The sequence below is a fragment of the Python bivittatus genome, unplaced genomic scaffold, assembly GCF_059951505.1.
Source record: "Python bivittatus isolate LINGU-HERP-01145 unplaced genomic scaffold, Pbiv_v1 ctg000690_np1212, whole genome shotgun sequence".
Lineage (NCBI taxonomy): Eukaryota > Metazoa > Chordata > Lepidosauria > Squamata > Pythonidae > Python > Python bivittatus.
In genome coordinates, this window is record NW_028277096.1 from 1,491,349 (window position 1) to 1,518,045 (window position 26,697).

The 26,697-nt window shown below is 37.5% G+C and overlaps 1 protein-coding gene across 2 annotated transcripts in view; it reads right to left on the minus strand.

Annotated features, from left to right (window-relative positions):
• Positions 1 to 26,697, minus strand: part of MSRA (methionine sulfoxide reductase A) — a 252,621-nt gene that overhangs the window by 103,712 nt on the left and 122,212 nt on the right. For both annotated transcript variants that reach the window (XM_088152314.1, XM_088152313.1), the window contains one exon: positions 18,770 to 18,874. In XM_088152314.1, the coding sequence (XP_088008440.1) occupies positions 18,770 to 18,874 (105 nt within the window). The remainder of the gene's footprint in view (positions 1 to 18,769; positions 18,875 to 26,697) is intronic.

The following is a 26,697-nucleotide window of genomic DNA, read 5'->3' on the forward strand; positions in this document are numbered from 1 at the left end:
AGCTATTCCATTACACTGGAGTTCTGCATTCCATGATGATGATGATGATGATGATGATGATGATGATGATGATGATGATTGGTTGGTCACACAGTCAGCTAGATTTTAGACTGGATTTGGCATTTTTTTCCACCCATCGAGTCCTTCCCAAGATATAAGCTGTTCGAAGTAAAGCTGCCTTTTGCAATTGACTGATAGTGATTCTGTCAATGCTGATGGTCTTCAAGTGCTACTCCAGATGTTTTGGGATTGCAGCCAAGATGCCTATTACTATTGGTACTATCTTTGCTTTCTTTTGCCATAGTCATTCTACTTCTATTTGCAGGCCTTTCTATTTGTGATTTTCTCCTTTTTTTCTCTTCTATTCTGCTGTCTCCAGGTATTGGAATGTCCACTATCCAGACTTTTTGGTCTTTCTTATCAACAATTGTTAAGTCTGGGGTGTTGTGTGGTAGATGCTTCTCTGTCTGAATCCTAATGTCCCAGACCACTTTGGCTTCATTTTCTATTACTTTATCTATTTTCTGGTCCCACCAGTTCTTGCCTGCAGGCAACTGGTATTTCTTGCAGATATTCCAATGCACCATTGCTGCTATTTTGTGATGTTGTTATGTATACTCAGTCTGTGCAATTTTCTTGCAGCAGCTAACTAGGTGGTCTGCTGTTTCTTCAGCTTCTGTGCAGAGCCAGCATTTGCTGTCTGTTGCTGTCTTCTCAATTCTGCCTTTGTATGCATTTGTTCTTAAGGCTTGGTCTTGTGCAGCCAGAATTAACCCCTCCATCTCTTTCTTCAACTTTCCTGCTCTTAGCCAATGCCAGGTCTTCTTGTTATCTGCTTTGCCTGCTAGTTTTTTTTAATGCACTAGCCATGTAATGCTTTGCCTTGTCATGTCTCTTTCCTATTCTTCAATTGGACTTTCTTGTAGGCCAGTTTGGTCTCTTCAGTATTCAGTAAGCCTTCATGGTATACTCACTTTATTGCATCTTCTTCACTGTCCTTCAGATTTTCTTCCAATGACCTTTTTTCTTCTTCAACTGTCTGGTGTACTTGCAACATTTCACACCCACCTAAGCTCCTTGGTAAATAGAGTCTGTCAACATTGCTGCATGGATGAAGGGCATGATTCATTGTCATTATTTTTCTGGTCTTCCTATCCAGGGCCTCTAGTTCTGCTTAAGTCCAGTCCACTATTCTAGCTCTGTATCTAATGACTGGAATTGCCTGGGTGTTAATTGTCTTGATGGTATTTTCTCCACTGAGTTTGGACATTAAGATCTTCTTCACTCGCACAATGTATTCACTACTAACCTTCTTCTTGACTTCAGTGTGCTTGATGTTGTCAGCTTGAAGGATGCCCAGGTATTTGTAGTGATCTTCTTCATCAGACTCATGATGTTATTTCCATTCCTTCAGTTGTCATTATTTTTCCTTTGTTGATAATAAGGATGGCACATTTGTCCAGTCCAAACTCCATTGCAATATCTTGGCTGTATATTTGGACAGTGTTGAGCAGTGATTCCATTTCAGATGGTGTTTTTCCATACAGCTTCAGATTGTCCATGTAAAGGAGGTGGGATAGCCTCGCAGATGTTTTTGATGTTTGATAGCCATGGCCTGACTTGTTCAGTATTGTTGACAGAGGAATCAATGCAATGACAAACAGTAGTGGTTATAGTGAGACTCCTTGAAAGATTCTTCTTTTGATATTAACCTCTCCCAATCTATCACCATTGACCAGCAACTGTGTCTTCCATTGTGTCATTGATCTTTACACAAAGCTTCTGATGTTTCTATTGACTCCTTATTTCTAGGCACTTGATTATCCATTCATGTGGCAGGGAGTCAAATGCCTTTTTGTAATCAATCCAAGCTACATTCAGGTTGGTCTTCCTTCTCTTGCAGTTTTCCAAAATCATCTTGTCAATTAGGAGCTGATCTTTTGTTCCTCTGCGGTTTGGGCAGTTTCCTTTCTGCTCTGATGGAAAGAGCTTGTTTTCAACTAGATGCTGTTGGACTGCGTCAGCTACCACACCAGTTAGCAATTTGAAAGTTGTCGGTAAGCAGGTAGTTGGCCTGTAGTTGCCTGGTGCTGCCCTTTTTTTTTTGGATCTTTATCAGGTAGGTTTTGCCAGATGTTAACCAATCTTCAATTTCACCTCCTTGCATTATGTTGTTAAACTGCTTGGCAATGAATGGATGTGGACCAGTCAGATGTTTCAACCACAAACCATGCAGTTCATCTTTACCTGGTGCTGACCAATTCTTGATCTTCCTTGCCCTTTTCTCCACCATTCCTGCTGTTATTACAAGTTCTTTCATTTCAGCTTCTTTTTTATTCTTATCCATCTCCTTTATCCAAGCTGCATTCTTGTTGTATTTCTTTAGGTTGTCCCATAGCTCATCATCATCATCATCATCATCATCATCATCATCATCATCATCATGTTATTCCACCTTTTTTGTATATATATTTAGTCAACTCAAGGCAGTGAACATACCTAATACTCCTGCCTCCCTTCCCCAGAACAACCACCCTGTGAGGTGGGTTGGGATGAGAGAGAGCGACTGGTCCAGGGTCATCCAACTGTCTTTCATGCCTAAGGGAGACCTAGATCTCACAGTCTCCTGGTTTCTAGGCCAGCACCTTAACCACTACACTAAACTACTATATATAATAACCCTAACATTCTTCAAATACATGAAAAGATATACAATGACTTTATTTTCCAAGAGCGCAGGACACAAGATAATGGATTAGGCTGATTCCAAAAATTCCTTGTAAGATCAGTAACATCATCCAGAGAGGTGATGGGTGCCCTTTCATTGGATGTGTTCAAGTACAGGCTAAACAGCCATCATGCTTTATCTTGAGAAGAGGGTCCTATGATATATGAACTAAGCCATAAAAAGCTAATGGTGGAACTATAAACTGGTGATGGTTCTCTTGAGCCCTAACGTTCTTTTCAAATAAAAAAATATATACATCCTTTATCAGAAGAAAGACTAAAGAAGATAGAAGAAAGGGAGACTAACTGTGGAGATTAGCTCTCCAAGCAGGTAGTACGAACTGATGTTTTTACCAAAAATTTCTTTTCTACTTATTTATTAAAAATATTTCTGTAGTGCCTTTCGACCTTAAAAAGGGACCACAAAATACCACAATCATTAAAGCTGAGCATTAAATCAAAAGCAGAATATCTCTGATTACTAAGCCATAAAAAATAGGCAGAATAAAACATTTTTCAGTCGACCAGAAAATCATTTGGGATTCCACAGCTCCCCATACCCTTTATTTTAAAATCTTAGGAGAAGGGTTTTCCACAGGATTAAAAGAGAGGCAAGTGGATATTTAGAGTACTGTTAGGACCAGTGAGAGCTATTATGCAAATTATACTGGTAACGTTAGTTTTCTTAATTTAGTAAGGGTAACAAGCTGTTTAACCTGGCATGCTACTTTTCATTTAGGCATCATGCAAATATCATAGTAACATTAATATGCTGCCAAAGAAATGTTCTTAAATAGAATTGGTGTTAAATTGAGTTGGTTAAGGAATAGGTGGGCTACTTGAAGATACTAGTTAAGAAAACAGAAAACTCTGAACTAAAAATGCTGTCCAAATCTGAATTATCTGAAATTTGGTAGTGAAACTGAGGCCCCAATATGTTTTAAACTGGACCAGGGTCTAGCCAGAATACAGACCATGATATATACTACATACCCTTCATCCTAATGTAAGGAAACTGTCTGTATGGAGAAAACAAAGAAGCTTTTTAATACTGTATTGTGGTAAGCACATTTGTTGATAAGCTGAGGACTGACCCATGTAGAATAAGACCTCTCTTAATTAATTTAATGTTTTCACCATTATTGAAAGTTAAATATCTCCAAGTGAGGGGGACTTTATTCATTATCAAGGCCAGTGTAGTTTTTGGTATTTTTAATTTTTCCAACCTATTTGGTATTTCTATGCTATTTCCCAAGTCCATGGAAGAGAACTCATATTTGTCCTTCCTGGTATTCACTGCTGAAATACCTAGTTCTCTCTTCTCTTGCTTCTTCTGTATGTGTCTCTCCCTTGTGCTTGTATCTTATCGTTAATGGTTTGGGTTAACCAGGTATTCCTGATATATGGCATCCTGTCATTTCATTAAAATTATAAGGAAAGCTGCAATAGTGACAAAAGTAATAGGTACCTCTTAAACAAAGCCACCAGCAATGTGTAAAATATGTTTTGCAAGCCATAAAAAAATCACTAGATTTTGGTCCAACTCAGAGAAAAATAGAAATTATGTCACATTGTAATAAAGTTTGCATCTAGATGAATTATTTTAGTCTGCCAATCTCCATGTTGAGGACATCCCATGTGGAATTATCAGGTTTTCCTCCCTTCTAGTATTAATGTGTAATGGTATTTTGAGTGTCATACATGTACTATTTCTAATCTCCTTCTCATAACAGACAAGAACCTAACAGTTCTCTTTTCTAATCTTTCACTCCCAAAGGATCATGCTAATAATGGAGACAAATTACTATAATCTAAAACTCTCTTTAGTGTGGTGTAGTGAAACTGTAAAGGGCAACTCATAGTTTCTTGGGTTGTAAAAAATACAGCTTTGATTTACATTTTCTACAGCTGCCATTTGCTTTCTAATATATTGATCCACCATTTTCTTCTCCCCCCAATCAATACCTGCTGAGTTAAGACTAATAAAAACCTTTCCTGCAGCTCATCGTATTATTATTTAGCAAAAGTTATTTATATTGTGTCACCCTGGCTTGATCTCATCACTCACTGTAACGATCCTGTGAACAAAGCTTAAGAGTTGCCAAGGGAAAAGAAAACTCTGAAGAGAAGGTCATGGTATGAAAATGAGCTAGTACTATGGCAAACCCACCGGTCTGGCAAATGCAACACACAGACTAACTGGCAGGAAAAAACTTCAACTAAACACCCAGTGGCAGCTGCCTCCCAACTCTGGCTGGATTGCTGGGACATGTGAAAGATGCAACCATCATACTATGATTTTATAATTTCTCCAACAGGATTTGTCATTTAACACAATGAAACACAATAGAATTAGTAAGAGGACTAACAACAATAAATGACAGAGGTGTGAAAACTGGAGCCAAACCTCTCCAAACTTTAGGACAGGCACAACTAACTTTAAAAAATTATTCTGAGGAGCAGACCCATTCTTCTACCACCATAAACTTATGGGAAGCCACTCTATTTATGAACAGAATTACTTAGCAGTGCTATTTTTATGAATACATATTCATAACAAAAAGATCTGGATTCAGTATTATATTCTTATATTTTTACTGTAACAATATTGAAACTTTTAAGATCTCAGAGAGATGAGGAGTTTAAAGAACAAAAGGCAGTGTTGGAGGCCATGTATGGATGTGGTAGAAGCAAGGATGATTTGCAAGGACAGAACGCTATGGAGCGGCACAGCAAATGGTGCTGGTATGAAGTGTAAAGTGTAGGAGGCCAGAACTTGGGGATGGATATTCCTGGGTTGTTGGTTGTTTGGATCCACCTGCATATATCTGCTTGAATATGCAAATGATGGAGACTGTAGAAAATTAGGATGGTCTATATGGATTCATTGTCACAGACTAGGCTAGCAACCTGGTCCCACTCAATCCCAGACTGTGAAGCTGTAGCCAGTTGAGGCCTGGGTTGTTGAATCCCCCTGGCTCAGCAAGTCATGCTCAGGATGTTGACAAGTTATGTCTGAATATCAAAATCTCCTGAGCCAAGGTTCATGTGCCAATGTAATCATAGGTGGCAAGAACTGGTATTTATCACATGTAAACGTGTAAGAGATCAATAATTAAGATGTAAATTAGGCTTTAAAGTCATTATTTAAGAATAAAACAATGGACTTGTCAGCTCTACAAGGTAGACCAGATCAAGAAACCACAAGAAGACTATATATATACTTTATTGAGATAAGCTATAGAAACAGAGTTTTGCAACTCTCCTTGTATTTTGCTTTTCCTCCCTCTTATACTCCATTGAGTCAGAGAGGAGCAGCCTGAGTCCCTTCCTAACACTATCTCCTTTCCCAGGGTTTAAGGAACACTTCTCCCTAGTTGCTCCTGAAACAGCTTTGGAATATTTCCTTCAAGGCCATCACCATGGCTTTTTACAGGACTGCAGGGATGCCTGCCAATTTTAGCTGATAGCTTACTTCTTTTTTTTTCAAACTTTATAATGGAATTAGCTGGTATTAGGGTAGGAGTGAAGGGGCAGTAAGCATCTTATGTAGGACTATGTCAGCCCCACTTGGTAGACCTGACCAGGAAATCAATTCCATAGGAAATCTAAAAGTACTTTTATTGAGATTGGCTATAATAACAGAATCTTGCAAGTCTAATTGTGCTTTATCTCCTTCTTCTTCTTCTTCTTATACTCCAGTAAATTAGGGAGGCATCTGCCTGACTGACTTCTGAATGTTATCTCATTGCTCTGGATTTTAAAAATGTTTCAGCCCTTTTGCCTAGTTAACACTCCTGCATATTTCCATCAAGATCATCTTCCTTACTCTCCACAGACAACTACTGTACATTGAACTACAAAAATCCTGATGACCACTAGATAGCAGAAAAGAGTCAATTTTTTTCTTTGCTGCTATCTAGTGGGTATCCATATTTCTGCAGCACAGATCTAGTGGTCCCATCTTTGCTTTATGCTATGAGCTTCTCACTAGCCTACAAGCCCTAATATTATTCCAAATAAGAAATTAGGTTTTGTATGACCTTGTTTGTGAAGTCTCCAGATAGTGCTTATCTTATTTGTATTCTTATGTATCCACAGAGGAGTAGAGAGATGGCCTTGAGGGAAATATACTGCAACCATTGGGAAGGCATGAACATTACCTGGGAAAATAGGAAGGTGCAAAAAAGAAAATCAAGACTGCCCTGCCCTGATTCTCTTTGGTATAAGAGGGAGAAAAAGAAAAACCTGACAGGCTTTCAAGATTCTGTTATGATTGTCTTTATCAACAAAGTAACTCCCAGCATTCCTTGTGCTATTTGTTTCTAGACCTGGTATACATTAAAGAGCTGACAGTATCACTTTAACTTTGGGGAGAAATTGTACCTGTTTGGCAATACCCCTGAACTAAAAGCAAAATATCTAAGATTCAGTTATAACTATAGGATTAAAAGTGTCAGCTAGCAGGTGGTGAGAAGGATCTCTCTCTGCCTGGAGAGCCAATATCTGTTAAGGGATGTTCACACAATACATCAAGCCACAAAATTAGCCAAACCCATTATAGCCTAGTACATTGTGAGAACCTAGCCTATGTAGTTTATAATGCAGAGTATCATTCAAATCCATAAAACTGGGTTGATTAAACCATGGTTCACTCAGACACAAGAGGCTAGATGGATGAACTTCTTTCATACAATATGGCTTCCTAATGCACTCAGTATTTTGCCTAACTTATGCACTGAATCACTCAAGCTTGTCTAGATTACAGCATATTGAGAGAGGATTAAGATATAAAATTCATGGAAGTCTCTTATATTATCATTAAGGCAAGTTATTACTGCCTTACAATTATGGGAAGGTAGAGGCTTTAGGTAATAGGGAAGAAAAATAGTCATCTGAAAATGCTGCTTCAGGGAAAAAGGAGAAAGAGAAAAAGAAAATCAGGTTTGACCTCTTGTAACTAATTAGACATGAAATCAAAGATTAAAAGCCTACTAATAATCCATGTAGCATTTACGCGTGAATTTTAATGCAGATTGTAAATCAAACTGACCAAAGGAATGCAGTGCTCACAAACACTGCTATGAATAATGCATAAATAATGAAGGGGCTTATTTCGTACTGGATGCAGTCACTGTACCACATCTTTCCCCATTACCCTGGCTAACAAAAATAATGTGAAAGGCAGGTCAGATTATTCTAAAGACCTTCTAAAAACTAAAACTGTGCTGGAGGTTGTTGGTTACACTGGCTGAGTTTTATTTTATGGACTGCAGGCAGCTATTTTATTTCCTGCCTGAAATGACCAGCCATATTATGCCCAGAATCCAAAAATTCTCATGGTGAAAGAAGCTTTGGCTTGTGTTCTGTGTACGAAGTAGTGATGCCACTTGCCTTGGGTGACAAAATGTGTTGGAAACTGGGAAGATGGAAAAGCAGCTTTCAGTAGGCTTCACCTGTTCTAGAGCCTGGCTATGCAAAACATTTCCTTGGATCCTAAAAAGTGCTACTAATTTAGTTCAGCTGACTATGCCATTCAGGGGAGGGGGGGGCCAACAGATGATAAATGGTAATAAGGCAGAACAGAAGAAATAAAATAATGAACACTGAGTGAAAAGAAGATCTGGGAGGAAGCACAACTCATGTCCAGGAGGAAAAGAAGAGAAGGGCAGAGCCGGGTATCTGAGATAAAAATGGGGGCAAAGGATGAGAGACCAAAGCACAGGTGAATTAGGGAGAAAGGGGAAGTGTGGAAACAAAAACCTTACATGAGACATAAGGATGGGGATAGGAACAGTTAAAACAAATTTTCTCAAACTGCTGCCCTTCAAACCTATCAGTCTATAACATCAACTACAACTAGAATAAAAGTGCTTAAACTGGAAAAATGGCTAAATACACAGATTATGGAAAAGTATAATAATACCTAGGATTATTAAGTGAAAATCTAGTGAGTGGTACCCAGCTCACTACCACATCCATCCCCACACAAGTATGACTGTTAACCACCAATGGGCTGTCTCTGCACTATACTAATATATCAGTATGCTGATGATACCCAATAATACATCTCTGCCCCTGCTGAATTAAGCAATGCTGTTGATGTCCTATCCTGGTGCCTGGAAGCTGTAGGGATCTGGGTGGGGAACAACAGGCTTCAACTGAACCCTGTTAAGAGTGAATGGCTCTGGGTTTTGGGGCCTTCTTGTTCTGGGACTATACTATCCTTGGTACTGAATGGGGCTGCACTGCCCCAACAGACCAGGTGCGCAACTTGGGGGTCCTCCTGGACTCACGACTCCTGCTCAAAGAGCAGGTGGCAGTCGTGGCTAGGAGCGCCTTTGCACAGCTTTGAGTTGTGCATCAGTTGTGCCCGTTCCTGGATCGAGAGGCTCTGTTCACAATCACTCATGCCCTGGTCACCTCCCAGGTAGACTACTGTAATGTGCTCTACATGGAGTTGGCCTTTGAAGAGTATCCAGAAGCTTCGGCTGGTGCAAAATGCAGCAGCATGTGCAGTTATGTGTGCCCCTAGAACAGCACACATTACACCTTCATTGGCTGCCAGTTTGCTTCTGGGTCCAATTCAAGGTGCTGGTTTTGACTTTTAAAGCACTTAATGGCATGGGGCTGGGTTATTTGAGGGATCACCTCTTCTCAATTACTTCCACCCATCCCATCAGGTCTGGCAGAAGAAGCCTGCTCCAAGTTTCGTCTGCTATGGAATTACGTTTGGTGGAACCCAGGAAAAGGGCCTTTTCTGCCATGGCATCAGCCCTGTGGAACATCACCCCCCCCCACCGAGGTGAGACTGGCCCCCCTCTTTGATGTCCTTCTGGAAGTCCCTTAAAACTTGGTTGTGTCAACAGACTTGGGGGCTTGTGGAAATGGGAATTTAATGAGGTGTCTACATTGTATGTAACATCTATGCTCTCCCTTCCTTTTTTAGTCTTTTTAATAATATAATAAATTATGTTTTAATTGTTATAATTATTATTTTTATGGTTTTATGGTTTTATTGTATGCTTCCCAGAGTCATGTTTCTGTGAGATGGGCGGCATATAAATATGACAAGCAAATAAATAAATAAATAAATAAATAAATAAATAAATAAATAAAATCTGTGCTAGATGCACAAGATAGAGAGTTTATAGGCTGGGTTCAAATAATAAGACAAACTCTAGACCTGAGTTAATAGAACATTTCCTATGTTATCTAACATACTACCTTATTTGTTAAATCATGGCTTAACACAATGGCCTGGTTCACACAACAAGCTAAGATAATGGTTGGATTCCCACTACATGTTGAACAGCAAATCAGTGAACCCTATTTTAACTTGGTCTAGCATGTTGTATGAGCCTAGCCATCAGTACAGTAGAGGAGCCTTCCAGGTGACCATTACTCATGCACTTTGCAGCTGCTAGGTCTTCTATGTCCAAATATTATTGTATAAAATTGTTCTTTATATTTTTACTTTGCAGATACCATAGGCATGGGACATGACTAATGATTAAGGGCAAAGTCTTCCCTACTACCTATTCATTTTGTGGGATTTCTGATTATGGTTTGCATATTTCTTCTGTCCTGATGAGTGTTTCTCAGCACACATACACATAAATACATACACATAACTTTAGAGAATAATTTGTTGGAACAACATCATTTGCTGTCAAGAAAAATTAGAGTAGGGAGACTAGAACTTCTAGCTCATTCCCCTGTTGATTCTACAGACGCTTCCCATAATTTTTTATCTCATTACAGAGTCTACTGAAGGCCTTTAAATTTCAGTAGACTTGCTGAAGAGGGGTAAAGTAAGTCCTATCCTTCCACTTCCTCACTTTTCATACACAAATAAGACTACACAGCACAAACAGTTGTCTCTTTGAAAGAAATCCTCCTTCATTATTTCTCCTGTCTCATGGATGCTGACTATAGGGTTATAGAAGAGAGGATGCTATTCCATACATGCACTTATGTCCTACCTGTAAGCCTCTCACAAGCCTCCACTTAACTACTGTGGGAAAAGAACACAGTGCAGGGAGATCTTTTATCTGATCCAGAACAGCTCTTTTAAAGCTGAAGCAGAAAAGAAGACAAAGTATGCTTTCAACATCATGTCAATAAGTCTCTGCAAATAGGAAGTGCTATCCCAATAACTGAATTTGCTTCACTTAGGCAAAGCAGGAGCTCTATTACTGAGGTCTGGTTTTTTATACATCTTTTTTCAAAGTTCTGGAGGAGGTATCTTGAACAAATGCAATTTTAAAAAATCAGTACATTTTATGTAATGATCCCTTATGTAATGACCCATTTTTTTATAACGTCAAAGTGAAATAGTAGGGTTATCACAAAATGTGCAGTGTTGGTTTAGACTTGCTTTCACATTTTTATATGGGTACAGCTGTCCTCCTTCTCCAAGTAGACACATCTGCTCATTAGAAAAACAATGTAATTTCTAGTGTCTAATTCTAATTATTTGCAGATGATAGATTCCTTGTGCAGCCTCCATAAAAGGCAGCCTTTCCCACCCAATGACTAATAAACAGGGCCTTTAGGTAACATGAAATGAAGCAATGAAGATCTGATACAAATTTGTGTCTGCTTCTCTGTGTGCTGAATGTGGCAGCTAGATCTCGATAAGAGAAATGAGGATTCATCAGGTCCACGGCTTTGTACCATTTGGTATTAGCATCCTAAATAAAGCAGTTTCACATGCTTGGCTTCGTTTACAAAATTCTGTAGTCTTCAACAGTGATAATTTCTTATCACAGATGCCAAAGTCTGATTTATTACCACAGATTCCAAAGGTAGTCAAGCAGCTGGGAAGTACAGTGGGGCAAAAAAGTATTTAGTCAGCCACCAATTGTGCAAGTTCTCCCACTTAAAAAGATGAGAGAGGCCTGTAATTTTCATCATAGGTATACCTCAACTATGAGAGACAAAATGGGGGGGAAATCCAGAAAATCACAGTCTGATTTTTAAAGAATTTATTTGCAAATCATGGTGGAAAATAAGTATTTGGTCACCTACAAACAAGCAAGATGTCTGGCTCTCACAGACCTGTAACTACTTCTTTAAGAGGCTCCTCTGTCCTCCACTCGTTACCTGTAGTAATGGCACCTCTTTGACCTTGTTAACAGTATAAAAGATACCTGTCCACAACCTCAAACAGTCACACTCCAAACTCCACTATGGCCAAGACAAAAGAGCTGTTGAAGGACACCAGAAACAAAATTGTAGACCTGCACCAGGCTGGGAAGACTGAATCTGCAATAGGCAAGCGGCTTGGTGTGAAGAAATCAACTGTGGGAGCAATAATTAGAAAATGGAAGACATACAAGACCACTGATAATCTCCCTCAATCTGGGGTTCCATGCAAGATCTCACCCTGTGGGGTCAAAACGATCACAAGAATGGTGAGCAAAAATCCCAGAACCACATGGGGGGACCTAGTGAATGACTTGCAGAGAGCTGGGACCAAAGTAACAAAGGCTACCATCAGTAACACACTACGCTGCCAGGGACTCAAATCCTGCAGTGCCAGATGTGTCCCCCTGCTTAAGCCAGTACATGTCCGGGTCTGTCTGAAGTTTGCTAGAGAGTATTTGGATGATCCAGAAGAGGATTGGGAGAATGTCAGATGGTCAGATGAAACCAAAGTAGAACGTTTTGGTCTAAACTCAACTCGTCGTGTTTGGAGGAGAGAGAATGCTGAGTTGCATCCAAAGAACACCATACCTACTGTGAAGCATGGGGGTGGAAACATCATGCTTTGGGGCTGTTTTTCTGCAAAGGGACCAGGACGACTGATCCGTGTAAAGGAAAGAATGAATGAATGGGGCCATGTATCGTGAGATTTTGAGTGAACACCTCCTTCCATCAGCAAGGGCATTGAAGATGAAACGTGGCTGGGTCTTTCAGCATGACAATGATCCCAAACACACTGCCTGGGCAACGAAGGAGTGGCTTCGTAAGAAGCATTTCAAGGTCCTGGAGTGGCCTAGCCAGTCTCCATATCTCAACTCCGTGGAAAACCTTTGGAGGGAGTTGAAAGTCCGTGTTGCCCAGAGACAGCCCCAAAACATCACTGCTCTAGAGGAGATCTGCATGGAGGAATGGGCCAAAATACCAGCAACAGTGTGTGAAAACCTTGTGAAGACTTACAGAAAACGTTTGACCTCTGTCATTGCCAACAAAGGATATATAACAAAGTATTGAGATGAACTTTTGATATTGACCAAATACTTATTTTCCACCATGATTTGCAAATAAATTCTTTAAAAATCAGACAATGTGATTTTCTGGATTTTTCCCCCCATTTTGTCTCTCATAGTTGAGGTATACCTATGATGAAAATTACAGGCCTCTCTCATCTTTTTAAGTGGGAGAACTTGCACAATTGGTAGCTGACTAAGTACTTTTTTGCCCCACTGTACCTATTTCTCCCTGTTTCTCCTCCTGCTTGTGGTCATGAGTCAAATGAAACCTTGTGCTGATGGAGTAGGTACCAGGATTTTGAGCTGTGTTCTATTTGGGCAGAAAACAAAGGCTCATCAAAAAGCATATCCTATGCTCATGCTTGCTGCACTGGAGATCCTGACTCAAGGATCCTGAACCAACAATAGCACAGCATGAAATGTTGCTACCTAGAAATACAGGACAGGCAATGCATTCCTGGAGAAAGGAAAGCACTTTGAAGAAAAGCCATCCAGAAGAAAGGAGCAGGGACGGGCAAGTTCAAAAATGAACAATGGGAAAGATAGACAAAGGGAAGAGGTGGCAGAAAAAAAGGAATTTTGCTTAAGTGCTTTGATTCCTAATTCCCTATTTCATCTCCTCTATAGCTACATTCTTAACCCTTTACAGTGAGAGGAGCTGCATTCCTCTCCCCTTTCAATGACAGCTAAATGAAACATATAATCTATTTGAGGGCTCCCCAAACCTGTAAGATCAGTTAGTGCATTTGGTATTTTGAGAACACATCATGGGTACTCTCATAAAATGGCCGCTGAGGGAGGCTTGCACTTTCCCCAAATGGTTGCCATGGTAGATGTGGCTAGTCACAAAATATTCAATTCTTGACTGTAAACTTTCCAAGTTGCCTATTGCCTCCCATCTTGTAACACCTTATATGTAACTTGTGGTTTTTTCTCCTGCCACACAAATTTAGATATATCCTTCTGCCACTGTTTAAATGGTGCATCAGTTGTCAAAACAGGTATTATCTGAAACAAAAAGATCATTCTAGGCAAGACATTCATTTTATCACAGAAATTTTCCCCAGCAATGACAGTTGTAATTTCTCCCATCTTAACATATCCTTTTTAACTTCATTCCATGTCTTAACATAGTTATTTTGAAATACTATACAGTTCATATTTGTCATAGTGATACCCAGATATTTTACCTTCTTCTCAATCTTAAAACCCATTTTATTCATCAATTCTGTTTGATCTTCTATTTTCATATTTTTGTTAACATCGTCATCTTCTGTTTATTAATCTTGAAACCTGTTAATGCACCAAATTCTTTTGATTTACCCATTAATATTTCAGTTCCCTTTAAAGGATCTTCTAGGACCAACACCAAGTCATCTGCAAAAGCGCTTAACTTATAAATTTCCTTTTTAATCTTTATTCCCACAATCCTCTCATCTTGTCTTATATCTCTATCAATACTTCAAGAACCAAAATAAACAAGAGGAGACAGTAGGCATCCCTGTCTTGTTCCTTCTTGTATCTTACAGGTTTTTGTTAGATCTCCATTAACAATTATTTGTGCTTTCTATGAAGTGTAAATCAATCTTACCCATTTTATAAAGTTCTCTCCAAAATTCTTATCTTCCAAAACCTTGAACAAGAAAGCCCAGTTCAAATTGTCAAAAGCCTTCTCTTATATATCTTCAAATATTCCAAAATGTCCAACATATTTCTAACATTGTCTTTTAACTGTCTTTTAGGTAAAAACCCACATTGATCCTCAATTCTTGCAAATTTATTTTCAGTCGGTAAGCTAGAATCATTGTGAACAACTTGTAGTCATTATTCAATAATTATATTGGCCTACAGTTTCTTATTATAGTCAAATCTTGTTCCTCTTTGGGTATTAATGCTATATTGGCTTCTTTCCAACTCTCTGCATCTTTTCTCCCTGTAGGACAGGGCTCATCGTGTTTTGTAATGGTTGTAAAGTTCATCCTCAACACATTTATAATAAGAACCCGATAATCCAGGCACCTTTCCTAGTTCAATATTTTTTATAGCTTCAGAAATTTCCCTTATTATTATAATAGGTCTGTTCGTAATCTGTTCCCCTGTAATCCTCAGTAAATTTTGTTTCTTTAGATATTAATCTATTTTCTCTAGAGAGATGTCACTTCCCTTATACAAATTGGAATAATATTGATGAAATGCATTTTGTATAGCCACATTGTCCATTAACACAGTATCACCCTCTTGTAGTTTCAATATCATTTTCTTTTCTTTTTCTTTTCATAATTTATATGCTAGCCACTTCCATGGTTTATTTGCAAACTCAATTTTTTTTGCTTTACATAATTCATTTTTATTTCTATTTCTCTTACTGCTAACATAGATAAATCTTGTTGTGAAAGCTTAATTTGTTGAGAAATACTTATCATCTCTGGAAATTTCTTTAATTCTTCTTTTGTCTTTATTTCATCCAAAATAGCCTGTTTTTTCTCTTGACTTGAAGTTTTAAGTTCACTATTATGTTATATAAAATAACCACTAATAAAACTTTACTTGCATCCCAAACCATTCTTAAATCAGTGACTTTACCTAAATAATTTTCAAACAATTCTTTTAATTTTTTTTACAGTCCTCCACTATTGCTTCTTTCTGTAGCAATGTTTCATTTAGACTCCATCTTAAAGAATTAGATTTTCTTTTATAAACCAAACTCACAGGATTATGATCCAAACAAGTCTTTAGTAATAGCTCTACTTTAGAAAACTTAGTAGCCAAGTTCTTTGAAGTCCAAATCATGTCTATTCTTGAAAAGGATCTATGTCTTTCAGAAAAGTAGGTATACTCTCTTGAACTGCCATTTTTCTGTCTCCATATATCAATTAGCCCTAAATTGTCCATCAAATCAAAGAAAACTTTTGGAAATTTGCTTTGAGTGATTTTAATATTTTCCGCAGAAGTTCTCTCCAGTTGTGGGGAGATCACGCCATTCCAATCCCCCATCAAATACCAATTTTCATAAGAGAAACCTATTAATCTCTCCATAAGTCATTTATAAAACAAGATTTTGTCCTCATTTGGGGATTAGTCCCATACATATTAGCTTCCACCCTAACAAATCTACCATGCTCGTCAGTCAATACAAGTTCTGGTTTTAGTTGAGGATTTATACATAAAACAGCTCCATTTCCTTTTTTTATGTTTTGTTCCAGCTGAAATATTTTTTTTGCCCTATTTTTTATAAATCAAATATTTATGTCCTTTTTTCTAATATGTGTCTCTTGTAGGCAAATTATATCTTGTTTTAATTTTTTCAAATAATGATTTTTTTTCTCTTTTGAGGAGAACTTGCTCCATTTATATTCTATGTTAAGCATTTATAATCCATAATCAAGCCAAAAATTTAGAAAAATTGACACCTGTAGTGCCTAGTTCAGTATCATTCCTCTGTCACTTCCATATGAATCTCCTCCAATTCCTCTTTGAATTTTTCTAGAAATTCTCTTGCCTTCTGGACAGAATTCAATCAAAACTTCTGTTGTTTAAAAGTAAAAATCACACCTTGCAATTTGTCTCATTGAAATGGGATCTCTTTCTGCTTTAAACTTTCAGTCAAAAAAGAATACTCTTTTCTCTTATACAAAATTCTAATAGGAATTTCTTCAAGAACAATTATATCTGTATTATCAATCTTCAGTCTTATATTAAAATGCTGTTGCAACACTTGATCCCTTGTCTTCTTCCTAACAAGGTGCCCCAAAACATCCCTTGGAACATTTCTTATTTTTGCAAATCTTGTATTTATTCTATATATTTCATCAATTTCTGCCTCTGTATCCTTCTCATCCCAATCCAAAAAATTTGCTAAGATTTTAATAATCTTTTTTCTAATATCCTCAGCAGAATCCCCTAGGATTGCTCTAAATCTCAAACAAAATCTCTTCTCTCTAAATTCCAATAGAGCCAGATTATTTAGTTCACTTTCCAGCTCTCTGTCTATAACTTCTGTCTTACTCCTCAAAATTTCCACTTTGTCATTAATTTGTTTTACATCTCCAGACACTTGTTTTACAGAGCTTTCCATCTTCTTAAATTCTTTCATCTCCTCTTTCATCTTTGCAAGACTTTCATCCATTCTTTTTTCAAAAGCCAACAATTTAGTATTAAGTGATTCATCTAACTTATTGCCCAGTTGCTCAAACATTTTTTGAAGCAAATCTGGTGTAATTCTCTCTCTGCAGGTTGCTTTAGAGATCCTCTCCTTCCATTCCATTCTTGCCGCTTTTCTGCTGGTTGCCATTACAATATTATAATCCCAAAAATGAAAGTATCTCAAACAAAGGAAAATGAAAAGGCAAGCTTCCCCTTTTTTCCTCTTTTGTCTTCCTGTGCCCTTAATACTTTAATCTCAAAGGGCACTCCGTAGTTACAATCAGCATCACAATCAACATCTCCACAGTTACAGTCAGCATCACAGTCTGGCTCATATTACCTTTATGTTTTGTTTTATAAAATCTACCAATTGTCTGTACTCTTTAATAGTAAGGAAAAAACATTCCCATGAAGGTCTGGTTCGTTTGTCTAATTTAATTCCAATTTGTTCAAAAGCACTTTCACCAAAAATAATCTTTCAAAATAACTGTCTCCTTTATCCGTTTTAAACTTTCTCCTTGTTAAGCTTTCATCAAAAGTTTTTAACTCTTTAAAACCTTTTTTTTCTTTATTCCTTTGTAATCCAGAAAAAATAATAACTCACCAAAAGGAATTTTCTTATCCTGCCACTCAGAAAATCTCTCTTCAGCTGTAAATTAGTTACGTACAAAAGTAGTTAAGAAATGAAGCTCATGTGAATCTTATGTCCATAAAGGCTGCATTACAGCTGTGAGCTTGATTGAAATCCCTCAACAGTTTTTGCCAACTGCAAAAACCTCAATTCCTGCAGTCTACTCATGAGGAGCATCTGTCTGGAGTGCAAGTGGACAATCTTACAATCTCTCCTTTTTCAGGAGAGACTTTGCCAGCCAGAATTTGCTTTCTGGCTGCTGATCTCCACCACAACGCCATACCCGCTCCTCCAGGGACATCTAGTTCACTATGAATCCTCACCGGCAGCTTGGTTACTTCAAAATCTCTTAAGAGATTTTCTGAGATCTTGCAGGAATTCAGCAACTTCATATGAAATTGTGTGAGATTTCACAATTTTAGCCATTTTTTAAAGTGTGTGTTCATGCCATCATGAGATCATATGATAGTATTCATCCTCTGAAAAGGTGCCAAAGCCTATTTTAAAACATTTTCATAAGTCTGTTATGCTAGCTGCATATTACATGCAGCCTCCAGACACTTTCAAAGAAGGACTTGTCACAGCAAAATACTGTCTGAAAGAACTTCCCACCACTTTGTTATTCCCCATGCCTCAACATTTTATTCATTTTTTTCTCATCATAAAAGATAACCTGAAAAAATGAAATAGACCAAACTCACAGACCAAAGTCATAACTGAAATGATCAACTATACCTTTAATTTGAAAGGCAAGAGATTACATTAAGGAAGAAGGTGTAATAATCCAAAGGTGAAAAGAATTTCTATTGTCTTATATATCTCTCTGTGGGAATTTTCACAGCACAGCCATCTATTGGGTGGCAGGGGGGAGGGGGCGGCTTGTGAAATTCGAGTTCCTCATGCTTCCCATCCCATCAATAAATGCCTGCAATCATACTCTTGAGCTGTGGTGCGATTTCAAGGTTCATCTCTTCCGAGCAACTCAAACACTAATTATCCCAGCTGTAATTAGTAAGATAATTAAATACTGGCTCACTCATCACTCTACCTTGTGTCGGGTCATGATTCTCCCAGAAGACCTTGAGCAGTTTCTCAAAGCTGATGGTTTCCGGCTGAAATACCACTCGCACAACTTCAGTATGGCCAGTTTTGCCTTAAAATAATAAGAAACAAGAATATTAATCATTGAAACCAACCCAAAGAATGGATTTATTCTTCAATAATAAATTAAATTAGTAAAAATATGTGGAGAGAAAAAGACTTGCTATACAGTTGTAGGCCATGCCACTTTTTCTGGTGGTTTCAGAAGAACCTCATCACAGGAATGGCAATGCTTTATTCCATTGGGAAATTGTACTTTTTTGCTTCATTTTTTCCCAGCCTTGCAGGGCATGGCAATAAAGTCATGAGGTCACACAGGTGATGGGCAGGGGGAACAGTTTCACCTCCTTTTTGTTCCGGCTCTGCTCCTTCTTTTTAGGGAGCAGGTGGGTTCATTTTTGAAAGGAAAATTGATATGCTATATCTAAGCTATAAATCTAGATTAACACACATTTTGCTGGTTTCTTCTCAAAAAAAACATAAAATAAACAGAAAAGCATTCTGCCAAAATTTTCTCAGTACAATCTTCTCTATTTTTGGAAGTCACATATAAATAGTTAGTAGTGATATGTGTCTGAAGGTTGCCCATCCTTGCCATATGAAATGATTCTCCAAGCTAATAATGCAAATCTCACTGTAGGGAAGGTTGAGCTGGAGAAAATTGCCAGAAAGTCTAATCAGAATCATATATCATGGGATGAATGTGGGCAGAAATGACTTTAATAATTTCACGTTTACTTTTATTATTATCAAAATGCTTCCCATTTTCAACACCTACTTGGTACAAAACTCATATTATTTCAGCAAAGTTTCTTGTAACTTCTATTGCTTCTTGCTTCTTCTAGCTTGGCCTCACTGTTCTCAGCTGTATCACCTCTGATTAAAGAAGTGGACTATGAAAACAAATGTAATTTTCTTCATGACATTGTAATGCTATGTCTGATGGAATGACATTAATATTACCTGCAAATAAATTAATATGGATTTCCTTGGCCAAATTCAGTGGTAATGAGGGACACAGGAAAATGATACTGAGAGGATACATCAAACAGAGGACTACAGTGACATCCAAGAGCATAAGCCTTTGGCAGTACAAACAGCACAAGCCTTCATTCTTTGGCACTATGTCCATGTCAAATTTGCTAATTTCCATGTCAACACAAAAATTAGGAAACATTTGACAGAGCCCTAACTATCCTTAGTTGTAATAATTACCTGTCTTTTCAAATCCCCTAGTACTTCTCTTTGAATAATTACAAGGAATCTGCTGCCATGCTCAGCCCTACCCTTTGCTGTATTCTCATTTTTCCAGTGTAGAAAAATCAGTCACTGAGCCATGTTCAAGGATCAGATCTACACATGTGCATTTCTGAGGACAGACTCAGCACTGGTGCACTCATTCCAATTCTTCTGTTTTTTCAATGACTGAGTTGCTAGTCATTTGCATTTCAGCTAAATAGCTTCCATTGTACTGTAGTACTAGAATTAATACTAAGATACATGGAAAATGGTATGATTAATCATAAATCATTCTTCCACTGGTATCATCACATAATCTAATCAATTTGATTAGCTCAACAATATTTACATTATTAAAAGAGATTTAGATCTATTTTATAGTTGCTGAAGCCTAGGATATGATTCATTTTGTTGCTCTTGGCAGTTGAAGATACTCATATATATATTGCAAATTTCTAATAACTTCAGTGCGGCATTTGTAAAAGATTTAAACAATAAATTAAGTATCCCGATGCAAAATGAAGCATTTCCATTGCTTTGTCCTAGATGTACCCCAATTACCAAAGAATGTAGTCTTAATTTGCCATTACAAGATCCAGAAGAAACCAGGATAAAAAGATTATAATGACGATGGTGATGATGGAATCATACATTTGGGAAGAACCATTTACAGTGGTGCTTAAAAGTTTGTGAACCCTTTTGAATTTTCAATATTTCTGCAAAAATATTACCTAAAATGTGATCTGCTCTCTATACAAGTCCTTAGATAAAGAAAACCTAAACAAAATGACTCAAAAACATTATACTTGTTCTTGTACTGATTGAGGAAAATGATTCAAAGCTACATATTTGTGTCTGGCAAAAGTATGTGAAACTAGAACAGGAACAAGATGGCAAACCTGGCAAACAACCCAAAACATCCCACTAACATCTAACATCCAGCAAAGGGGGTTCCAACAACCTAGTCCAAGGCTTGGGAACACAGCCAGGTCTTTATCCGCATAACCTCTGCTTCAGGACATCCAGTGAAGGGAAGCCTACCACTTCCCGGGTAATTGGTTCCACTGTCAAACTACTTTTACTGATAGGAATGTTTTTCTAATGTTTAAACAGAATCTGCTTTTCTGTAATTTAAATCCATTAATTCACATCTGAAACAACAAATAATAGGTTTGACTTTTTTCTGTGTGATAACCCTTCTGGTATATGAGGACTACAATCCTATTCCACTTGAGTCACCTGTTCCCATGGCTAAAAATTCCCAATACCATTCCTCCTTCTGTGAATTACAGTATTATTTTTATGTTGTTCATTCCAAAAGAGAAAGCATTCCTAGACAGAAAAGGGTAAAGGACTTTTTGCAAAAGTGGCATTCTATACAGTTGCTTACTGAACACAAGACAAATGAAAATAGCAAACAGGATCATAACTGAGGTAGCTTTGCAGGCAGCACCGAAGCAAAGCATAATACAACTGTTAGTGTGGAAACAGAAAATAACTTCTATTTGAATAAGATTCAACAGGTATTTACACCTTATGTAGGCATAAGCTAAACTGGTCAGAATTACATGCATTTTAATCCCTGGCACCTAATGCCAGCAAAGACGACGTTATTTAAAAAGTTAAGTACTGAAAATATCCCAGTAGGAAAGGTGAGGGAAGGCACTCTTGTTTGGAAGACTAAGAACTCACTGGAGTTTTAAAAATTGATTTCATCAAATGTCATTTAATGATGCACAATTGCTAATGAAATATGTCATGTTAAACAATAAACATGGTGAGTTGCAATTCTTTTTTTTTTCTTTTTTCTTTTTTGAGATCATGGAATGACTTTGAGGAAGGCCACTGTGAACCCTAAACTGCGTGAGGAAAAATGAATTTGAGAAACATTTATACCTTTTAAATCTTTGTTAATGCAAAGGTTATTGCATCCAAACTATGCCTAAAACAATGTAAAGACTATCACTACCATTCTGATCAAAAATCTAGGTTCAGGCAATAGCTTAAATATAATTAACCAATTAACACCAAATTGGGAAGAGCATTTCCGATCTGGATCTCTTCACAGAGTAAGATATATTTTGCTGATCCTAATAAAGGTATTCTCTGATTGTGGGTATTGGCATTTTTCCCAAGTCAACCTTATGGGAATTATGCAAGTCTTTCTTGAATGGCTGAGCAGTCCAAAGAGCAATACTGAGTAGTCTGATGTCAGAGCATTCTGAGAAATCTAAATCCTGCTCATTGCAGCCCAATAGAACAGAAAGGAAGTTCATAGGGGAGCGGGCTTTAAACCCTGAGCCCGGTCTGCCCCACCTCGGCACATACTCTTAGCAGCTTTCCAGTGTCATCATGATTTCCTGATGAGGCTGATGCAGAGAGAGAAGGGAAAGTTTTAGAGTGTGGGAACAGCAAATAGTACAATTCAGGATGGGAAGACAGGGCTTACCAGACATCCTCTTACCAGGCCAAACTTTTTTATCGACCACTGTAACAAGTTTTACAGGGTTTTTTTCCCTATGTTGATAAAAAGTCAGATTTCACCTATACATTAATGAATTGATGAGTTAGTGACAAGAAAATAGTTCTCAGTGTCAGAGTTCAATGAAAATATTGTGGGCCAAACTATTGGCTGGGGTGTGCAGTATAGGTAGTCCCCACGTTAAGAAGGTCTGGTTTAAGGATGACCCATAGTTAAGAACAGAGCCTATTGTAGCAATAGTTCAAGTTAAATACACAATGGTTCGAGTTCATTACACAATACTACTTATACAGTATTATACTATAATACTGTTCTGACTTACATACAAATTCAACTTAAGGACAGGCCTTGGGAACAGAACTCATTCTTAAACTGGGGACTACCTGTATATGAATTAGCTAACTATGTAACTGATCAATCCAACACACAGCTGCTGTAAAAACAGAGTAAAGAAACGAACAAAGAAACAAGGCAAAATCCATGACTATAATTATTAGGAAGAGAATTGAAAATGGGACTGTCACAATAACAATGCCGTTAAACAAATTTGTGTGAGAGCACATGTGCTGTATTATGTGTAGTTCTAGTTACTGTACCTTCATGATAATATGGTGCAAGGGACAGTGCAGAAAAGGGCATCCAAAATTATTAGTGGGCTGAGGAACTCCCTTATTAATGAAGGCAACTGCCTTGGTTTTTTCTTTAGCTTCAAACAAAGAATAGGGGAGACATCATGTGTATGAAACCATAAATAGCACTGAGGGAGATAAATTTTTCTACCTCTTTCCTAATGTTAGTACTCAAGACCATCCACTGAAATTACATGCAGAGGGATTCAGGACTAATAAAAGGAAATACTTTTATATGCATTGCATAAACTGGAATTTACTAACAGCTTTTGGGATAATGGCAAAAAATTTAAGTGATTTTTCAAGGAATTGACCTGTTCAAGGAGGGTAAGACTATTAGTGGCTATTAAAAATGATGGAAGTTTACAATTCCAATTCTTAGGCAACATGCTGTAATAATGTTGCTGGGAAGTGATGTAGAAAGAGGCTACTGCCCTATTCCAGGTTTGTGAGCTTTCCCAAGTTATCCAGTTGGCCACTGTGGAACACAGAATGTTGGACTGGATACGCCTATGGCTTAACATATCAGGCTTTTATATTCTTTTGCTTTTAAAATTTGACCAAAAGCAGCTTTACACTTGGTTAGGTTGTCCTGTGATTATAACTTCCATGTAACAAAGTTTGTGTCTTGACACATCAGAGAAATATATACTCATGTTCAACCAACAGAAGATAATATATGTAGCTCGGGGTTAAACTGTGGAGTCCTTGGGGTTCTCTGAGCTTGGTTGTTTTCTTGCAGACGTTTCATTACCTGTCTAGGTAACATCTAAGATCTAAGATGTTACCTAGATGGGTAATGAAACGTCTCCAAGAAAACAACCAAGCTCAGAGAACCCCAAGGATTCCACTCATGTACTGTATGGTTCATTTCAAGTGCATATCGTTTGAACAAATGAAACTCTACCATAGTATATACCCAAGGATGAATTATTACAAAACCTAAACCATGACATTTTCATATTCAACAAAGTCCTTTTCTATATTATATAAGAAAACCATTTAAGGTGCAAAATCTCAGGACTTGTTTTTATGCCTTTGTGGTTATACCGCATGTTGAAAAACTGTTCCATAAGTACTAGACACTTTATCCCATAAGGAAAAAATATATTATCTAGATTTCATTATCCTCTTCCTGTTGATTATATTTAAGGATAAAGACAGAATGTTTATATTTATTTATCAGTTCTATCATCTCTCAGTTCTATTTTGCAGTAGAAGTAATGTATCTTTTTACAAGTTATATAGATAGTTCTCAGTTTAAGAATGAGTTCTGTTCCCAAGGTCTGTCCTTAAGTCGAATTTGCATGTAAGCCAGAACAGAATTATTATATAATAATAGTATTGTGTAATTAATTCGAACCATTGTGTAATGAACTCGAACCACTGTGTACTTACCTCAAATTTTGTTACAATAGGCTCTGCTCTTAACTATGGGTTGTCCTTAAACTGGGCATTCTTAACTCGGGGACTACCTGTACTGCACACCCCAGCCATTAGTTTGGCCCACAATATTTTCATTGAACTCTGACACTGAGAACTATTTTCTGGTCACTAACTCATCAGTTCATTAATGTATAGATGAAATCTGACTTTTTGTCAACATAGGGAAAAAAACCCTGTAAAACCTGTTATAGTGGCTGATAAAAAAGTTTGGCCTGGTAAGAGGATGTCTGGTAAGCCCTGCCTTCCCATCCTGAATTGTACTATTTGCTGTTCCCACACTCTAAAACTTACAACCTTCTGCCATAGGCTTGCAAAACAATAGTCATACTCAAACTGAAGCAAAATTATAGGAATTGGGCATGTGATCAGAGACCAGAAAAATTATAGCAAAACCATAAACTTCATAGGTTGGAACTATTCAGTGTGTTTATCTCAGGGGCCACATTTGATGACACAACAATCAAATACAAAAGTATTATAAAGAATTTGAATTTTGTGGCCAGAAACTGATACAAAAGTTTCATTTGGGAGTGTCTGAAATATTTTTGACTGAATTAGAAAAATGGCTAGCTTAAACTTTTGCAGCTAACACAGAGTTACTAAGTTCCAGATGGTATAATGTGTGCATATATACAGTATTATGTATCTCTTCAGGTATTTCCATAGCAGTAGCTCCTAACACTACTAATCAAAATAACAGCATACCTATTTTACAGTAGCTTTCCTTCTAGACTGTCTTGTATTAGGGTGCTTCCCACCATCAATAAAATAAATGAAGCAGAACACTTGCAAAATAAAACCTTCATTTGGAAACATCTTTGGAGCATCTGGTGAAACAACCACTGAGAGCATAATAAAATTAGTGTCTGAAATGCTGCAGAATATCTTATTGTCAATGAGCACAACACTGTTTTTGTATTCAATGTAACTAGTCTTTTTCTTTTCTTTTTTGCATAAGAATAGAAATCAGTGCTATCCACCAAGAAGTGATAGTCTAAATGTGGAGCAGGGAAGCAAACAAAATCTTCAATTAATGTTGTGGCAGAAGGCTAGGTTGTAGAAAAACGTGGCATGCCTTTTGCCTTTGCAAAAGCAAGACAAGGAAAATGAACCGATGAATTGTATACATCGCTAGGAAAGTGGTGGGAAAGTGCATAAAAATAGGGTCATAAAGATGGGTTTTATTTAACTGACATCAATTTCCTTTTGCAGCAATGTTTGAATTACAGAAGGCTCAGAAAACCAGTGATGATGAGTACACCATTGGAAGACCTGAAAGACCAGGTTAGGGACAGACTATCATGGAGGAAAGCTATCTGTAGTTGCTAAGAGTCAACGTAGACTTGATGGCACATAATCAATCAATCAGAAAATCCACATCCAGTTACCTTTGTTTTTATGCCATGATTTATTTATTTTACACAATTATAGAGCAGATCATATCTGACTAAACTTGGAAGAGTTAGAGGCTTGCTGGATCCTTTCCTCCCAATAATTTAGGTAGTGATTCTCTCCTGATTTGGCACCCTCATGTTTTTTCCCACCCATTTACTACCTCTTTTTCAGCTTAGTTCTGGCCTGCTGCTTCCTGCTTGAGCCCATATTGAAAATACATCCACACTTGTAAAATGTAGTATCCTTAGTCCATTTCTTTAAATAAGAGAAAGAAATTTCTCAATTTGCTAGCAGTTGCTTCCATGCTAAATATCAGAAGGCTTCCTAAAGTAGAGAAGGATTCAGTGACATCTCCTCCATGTATTTCTTATGGGAAGGACAATTTGAGAGAGGGTTATCAGGGGAAAGTTCTGTGAGCAAATTGTTTGCTTGCATTCCCTTTGCCTTTTCTGATAGCAAATGAGTTCAGGAAAATAATACATCCAGGCCATAGCCTTGAAGATGTATAAGACATTATTAAAGAATGTGCATATCTTGCTACTGTTACATCATGCTAATAGGCAGCCCAAAGGCACCTCATTGCAGACTATGGGAACCAATTCTTTGTCTGTACTGGTCTTTGTTCTAATTCAGCAGAGCTATTATATCCATATGCAGTTACATTAAATATGTATCTAAAGACTA